This window comes from Melospiza georgiana, chromosome Z (genome assembly GCF_028018845.1).
Source record: "Melospiza georgiana isolate bMelGeo1 chromosome Z, bMelGeo1.pri, whole genome shotgun sequence".
Classification (NCBI taxonomy): domain Eukaryota; kingdom Metazoa; phylum Chordata; class Aves; order Passeriformes; family Passerellidae; genus Melospiza; species Melospiza georgiana.
The window spans coordinates 67,273,963-67,280,530 of record NC_080465.1 but is presented as its reverse complement, the minus strand read 5'-3'; the positions used below and the strand labels follow the sequence as shown (position 1 = coordinate 67,280,530).

General features: G+C 42.5%; 1 protein-coding gene across 1 annotated transcript; it reads right to left on the bottom strand.

Annotated features, from left to right (window-relative positions):
- Nucleotides 1-1,887: 1,887 nt before the first annotated feature.
- Nucleotides 1,888-5,277, bottom strand: LYSMD3 (LysM domain containing 3). The gene is made up of 2 exons (XM_058044430.1): nucleotides 4,778-5,277; nucleotides 1,888-2,802 (listed from the first exon to the last, which is right to left on the bottom strand). Exons 1-2 carry the CDS (start codon nucleotides 5,036-5,038, stop codon nucleotides 2,194-2,196), a joined length of 870 nt encoding a protein of 289 aa, XP_057900413.1. The 5' UTR covers nucleotides 5,039-5,277; the 3' UTR covers nucleotides 1,888-2,193.
- Nucleotides 5,278-6,568: the final 1,291 nt, after the last annotated feature.

Here is a 6,568-nt window from a genome sequence, read left to right as displayed (position 1 = left end):
CTGCATCCTCACAATAGCTAATTTAATGTTCTTTGATGAATTCATAAGAAGTGGAAGGATAAAGTACTAGAACTGGTGAGTTTCAGCAACAGGATGGGAGAAGGAAAACAATCAAATTATGCAGCAGAAAAATTATGCATTATATACCAAATTTCATCCCATATAGAAAGCATTTGTTTTTTATGTGCCAAAGCTTTCTTGCCAGAGTGAGTCACCTTTTAAAGTTTTAACCATGAGAGCTGTATCGCTTTAGCCACTATAAATTATTTTGTGAAGCATTTTTGCATAAAGAACTGCCACCTCACTGTTTGTCTTACTGGCATATTTGCTTAAAGAAAATAACTACTATTTGAAAGAATCTTTGAAAACAAGTGTTATGCAAACCATCAAGTTCAGGCTGTTTGTAATCCCTTTTCTAATGTGGAGACTATGAGTAGGCTCACGATCTCCACAGATGCTCCTTTAATCAAAAGGTTCAACAGTAACATAGTTCAGGCACTTAACTTTACACCATTTCCCTTCAAGCTTTGGCCTGCCTCAATTTCAAAATAATACAAGTTAAGCAATTCTTGTTCATACACTTGGCATGCCAGTGAAGACTCTCTGCTCCACTTCTTGGGGAAACAGGTGCTCCAACAATAAATGGGGCCTAAGTCTTCACTCTCAGAATCTCACAAAGCATTCTGGAATACCTCAACAGTTAGAACATGTTCACTTTACCTTTTTGTACTGTATATACTTAGTCAAGACATTCATTAAAAAAATTACAATAGTAGTTTAAAGGATGCTGTCTGGTTTTCCACTTATTTTTAAGTCCTGATCAAGTTTGTTATCCTGGGTTTTGGTAATAAATACTGTTTTGAACAGGGCAATGGAATTCTTACTCCACAAGGCAAATATAACCAAAATAATTATAGGCACCATCTCAGTTTTTATTTAAAAGTATTCTGAGTACACAAGTACCTCCTTTCTGTATGAAGAGTCCAGAGGTGTGGGGCTTTATTTATGTTTTTTTTATGGTTTTTTTTTGTTTTTTATCTTGAAGCATTTTTAGACGGGGAAGAAAAAGAGGGGAAAATCCAAGGTTGATCATGAAACTCCAAGAGAAACATTCAAGAGGGGATTGGTTAATAAATACACGAAGATGTAAAGTACAAGTCTGTAGTACAAGTTGTCTATTCTGCTCAAATTTGCTAGCAGGCATTAAATATCATTTGAAGTCTTCTAGGACATTTCAGGAAAAAGTTAAGAGCTTGAGGTTCATGGGCACAAGAGCAGTGTAAGTATGCTCAGTACCCACATGACTGCTATCTGAAGAATCAGTTGGTCCTGAACTGAGATCAACTGGAAGGGGAAAAAGATAAATCTATTAGCAGAAAATAAGGACTACTGTGGCAGTTAAAACAACGTGCCACACTTAGCACTTCTTTCATTCTACACACAGGTGACCAGATGAGAATGCAGTCCAGTCAGTTTTCAGCAGAATACCAATGTAAACAATGTAAAATTTCAAGAGGACTCCTAAGTGGACTGTGTTGAGGCACAGAATCACAGAGAAAACAAATTATCCTAGTGCCTATACTGAAAAGTACTAAAGAATGGGTTGACTATAGGCACAAGATTTTAAGATCCCAGTTTAAGTGTTTGCTACTGCCTCTGTAAAAAAGAACTTCATGCTGGCTATTAATTATGGAATGACTGAGTTTTAAAAGAAATCTTACTCTATAAGAAAGATTAAATTATAAGAACACCACTTAAACTTAGAATTGTAAACCTGATATTAAAATTAAAATATTTACAGATATGAATTCTGTAAATCCTTTCAGATGTTTAAACGTTAGCTATCCCCATATGCCCACTTCTGGGCTGTAAAACACAGACTCCTTGTGTGTTAGTTTGAACTATATTTTTTCACCTCATCATTAATTAAGAAACATGCCTATCAAAACAGAAAAAGGTGCAAAGCTTTAGAGATTACTTCATACCTTAATATACACCCCAGTCTTGTAAATTATCTATCTCAGGCATATTCAGATTATGTGATCCCCAGAAACATCCTTGTTGTGGAACACTGCCCATAAAGGCAAGTCACACATCAGTACATTTCTCTGCATTCCAAGTGCATTTTGCATTCTGTGGATTCCCCTTTACCTATGTAATCTACAAACAACAGTTGTCTAGGGTCTTCCACTATTAATGCTGAAGGTCTCCTTGATTATCAACTTTCATAATATTTGTTGGATTTATTCCATTTTCTGTTTCTTTCTGATGTGATACTGCTGTGACAAACAAATGAGAAGATTCCATTGGAAAATGGTGACTGACATCTGCTTTCACTAGAACTTCATAATACAGGAGATAAAAAACTGGAGTTACTATGCCAATAATCAACATTATTACTACTGCTGTCCACCATCCTATACCCCAGTCTGCTCCATAGTAAGGATCCTTGCATTTTTTAGTTTTACCATCAGTTTCAAAACAGATCTGTTGGGCTGCTAAAGCAGAAACAACTTCATTCAGATTCTCTCTCTTTGTATCATTACACTTCACTATTTCTTCTATATCTCGATCGACTTCTTTTAAGAAGTTGCCAGCAGTCTCATTAGCAGAGAATTTATCACAAAGAGATGTTTCCTGTACTTCTGGGGAACACAGAGCAGGCCGAAGAGCTGGTCTTCCTTTTGGAGATATATGGGTTTCAGTCAATACACTGAACTTTTTCACTGGAATTCTGATAGACCTCAGGGCAAAAAAATCTTGATCGTTGATAAGATTGTTAACTCTCTTGATATCTGCAACCTAAAAATGAAAACAACAGCTAAAACATCGTATTCCATTGAACCAAAACTCCCTTAACAGTACTACACCTTTAAGAAATACAAGTCTTTTGTAAGGAAACAAAGATAAGACCTTTGTTTTTCCCTACCCAAGTCAGCTCTCCTTTTCCATATTCTTGTTCAAAATATCATTTTGCTCAAATTAAGTTCAGATTTTAAGATGAAGTCTAGGGCAAGGTTTTTATTGCCATTAAATTTGTGGGTTTTTTTAATTGATACCCATTCATACAGTATGAAGTCAGAAGAGGTCAAAGACCAAATCTGAACAACTTTACAGCAAGAAGGAAATTAATTATGATGCAAAACCCCTCCCACTTCAGATAAGAAGACTGAAAGTCACTTCACACAGATACATTAAGTTATATGTATGTTCAGCTCTCAACTGGCAACTATCTCTGCAAAATTAATGAGAATTCACCTCACTATAAGTTTTCAAATTATGTAAATTACTGGTAATTTCTAATTCAGTGAAAAAGTTCTGAGTTAGGAGTTACTACAAAGTATGAGTTTGCAATTCACCTAGCCACTGGCATGATTTTTTGCTGCTTCTGGGGGCTAAGGCAGAAAAAAAGTATAACTTTTAAACTACTGTCATCTACCTTACCTAAGTCAGCTCTCCCCTTTTCCTACTCTTGTTCAAAATTAATCTCACTTTACCTGCAGTAAATTCAGATTTTAAGTCTAATGTGAAACATTCTGCAGGGATTTAAGTGCACTGGGATAATCACTGGCTTCACTTTCAGATGGTAACTCCCTCACTGTAGCAGGCACAGCCACAAACTTCACCATAATGAAGTACTTCCAAATCAGTGCTTTTCTGCAACACCTGCAAAGCACACAGGAATTACGCTCACTTGAAGATGCATTGTATCCAAGTTCACGCAAACCTTTTTAATGTGTAGAAGTCCTTCAGCTACTATGGCGGTGTGTTTGTTAAGTGTATGATGTTCAATAAATTGGGTAAGAATAAAAAGACTGCCAAATGCAGCAATTTATGATTCCACCACAATCCAACTTATACTTTCTGCCTCAAGTCCTGGGATTGCTCTTCACATTCTCTTGGATTTGCAAGAAAGAGCACAATTTAGTTATTCTTCCTTTCTTAGTGAGGTCTGACCTCATAAAGCTGCTCAAAATACCCAACTGCAGTAGGTTCTGAAGCCAAGACTTGGTTATTGAGGCTAAGGTCTGCCATGATTAGTTATGTCAAGACTTTAATACCTCAAGTCACAACAGGAGACCCACAATTCTGTTTCTGCCTGAAGAATTAGATGACAGCATATTCTGTATATACAAATTTTCAACTTGACCTCATGGCACCTGTGCACTTAGCAGTCAGTCCCATCAACACACACAGCTGATTTCCTGTTTAAACTGGAAACATCAACCAAGACCAAAGCCATTGCCTTAATAGTACTGGCAGCCAAAATTAGTGGGTAGGCAGGACATTTACCAGAATAATGTAAGAACTGAGCTTGAAGTAGTGAACACAAAGAAGGGTGCACAGGGGTGGAAAGTTCCCAAAAGTACAGCAAGCTCATGCTTAAAATACTAGGGCAATTTAGCAGAATTCAAAAGAAAAATATGATTTTTTCCCCCTATTGTGATGGAATTAGGGCTCCACACAAACCCTTAAGATAGTTCACCCTTGTCCCCCAGCTCAACAGCGAGGATGGCACTAGATGTGCCGACTTGTGACTGGAGAACAGCTGTGAATGTAACATTCTTGAGAAGTGTCACAACCAAAACTATGTACTTGTTTCTCACACTTATATTACTTTTAAGGGGGAAAGCCCACGGAACCGGAACCCTGCGCTGTAACACGAACAATCCTGACGTAATTTTCCACTTCTGAGACACACGGCGTTTGCTACGCGCTGCCTCCGGGCGCAGCCGGCCCGGGACCGGCCTCGCGGGCCCCGCACCCGGCCACTTACGGAGCAGCAGAACTGCAGCGCGATCGCGTTCAGCGTGTCCCCTTCCCGGATGTCCTTCGTCAGCAGCACTATATCATCTAGCCTGTCCCTCGACGCGCTCCGCCGGACCTTCTCCCTGCCCCGCGGCCGCAGTTCCGACAGCTCCCCCTCCTCCTCGGGCCCCTCGCTCTCCGTGCTCACGAAAGGGTACAAATGACCGCCGGTGAGCGGCTGTGCCACGGCGGACGGCTGCGGGCCGCTGCCTGCGCCTCGGCCGGCCATGCTCCGCGGGTGGCCCTGTGGAACGGACCGCAGGCGTGGCGCTCTCCGCGGGGAGCCCCACGCCGGCCCCTCCTCCTCGCCCCCGCCCAGCTCCCTCCAGGCTCAGCAGCCGCCGGCCACGCCGCCGTGGGGAGGTGAGAGCCGAGCCGAGCCGTGCCGTGCCGTGCCGTGCCCAGCCGGCCCGTTCTGCCCCGGACCGCAGCTTTACTTGCCCCCACGCCACATGGTACCCACCGCGATGGCGGCCGCGCTGCCACGTCCGCAGCGCGGCCCCGCCCAGGCGCCGGCCGCACGCAGCCTCGGGGGCGGGGGTGGCGCGAGGCGGCCCTGGGGCTTAGCCGGGCCCAGCCGGAGCCGGCCCGGCGGGAGAGCGCGTTCTGGCCCCGCCTGGCGCGGGCGCTGCCTCGCTCCGGTCCGCCCTGCTCCGCCGCGGCCCAGAGAGCGCTCCGGCTGAGCCGCTCGGCCTTGGGGCCGGAGCGCGGGGCCGGCGCCGCCGGGCGAGGAGGCGCTTCACCCTCGTCTTCCTGGAGCCCCCGGCGCGCTCTTGCTGATCCTCTTTCTGGAGAAACGTAGTCTGCTCAGATGCACGAAGTTGCCATGTATTTGAGTCATTAAATGGGTTCTTCTGAGACTGTTTTTCCCTAGCGTTCGCAGTTCCTTTCCACGTTCTCTATCTCCTAGTCCCGCCTGGGTCTTACAGCCTTGCTGCACCTTCAGAAGCTGCCAGGCAGTTTCTTTACAATCCCTTCACATCTGTCCCCTCAGCACTAGTACTGCAAAGGTACAGCAATCTAGCCTTCACTGATAGGTCTTTCTCACAAGAGAGGTACAACAAATTTAACCCTGTCGATATTTCAGCTTTCTTTTCCTAGCAGAATAATTTCTGCTGTAGGGGTCTGTCAGCAGCTTTTGGGGTGCTGAGGCAATAGATGGATGTCCTAGATAGATTTAACTTAGTGTGTCTTTTTGCTGACACAGCCTTAGCAGAAGTAAAGTATTAAAAAAACAGATGGCTCTAAGGCTAAATATGTTGTTAAAAATTGTTGAAGGCAAATGAATTTGCCGGTCTGGTTCTTGAAATTAGATTAAATTTGATCTTAAGATACTTTTAAATTAGGGTTTGGGTTTTTTTTTTCTTTTGTTTTTGAGCCTTGCTAAACAACCAAAGTGGTTAGAAACATGTTTGATATTAAAAAAAAAAATTTTAATGTCTTTACTTTAGAAAACCAGATGACTTGAGTCTGAAGACATAAAAATAAGAGCTTACAATTTTGTAGCTCTGTGAAGTGTCACATTCACACCCACAGAAGCTTAATTGAAGCCACATTTCCAGATATTGTAAAGCAAGCTGTGAAGGCACATTGTGTTCTTGTATGTCAGCCCATTTTTTGTGTGTATATTTTACACATTGTATCTACTTTGAAATAGTATTCTGTTGTATATAAGGGATGGAAGAGTTAAAATAAAGAGCCCAGTGGATACCTAGTGTAGTTATATTTTCCTCATACCAAAGTTTCTTGTAAGTCCAGA

Bases quoted from the DNA above. Each gene is read 5' to 3' on its own strand.
- LYSMD3 (XM_058044430.1), bottom strand. From the start codon at position 5,038: ATGGCCGGCCGAGGCGCAGGCAGCGGCCCGCAGCCGTCCGCCGTGGCA. The intron at 2,803-4,777 runs GTAAGTGGCCGG...TTTCATTTTTAG, and splicing joins CGCTGCAGTTCTGCTGCTCC to GTTGCAGATATCAAGAGAGT.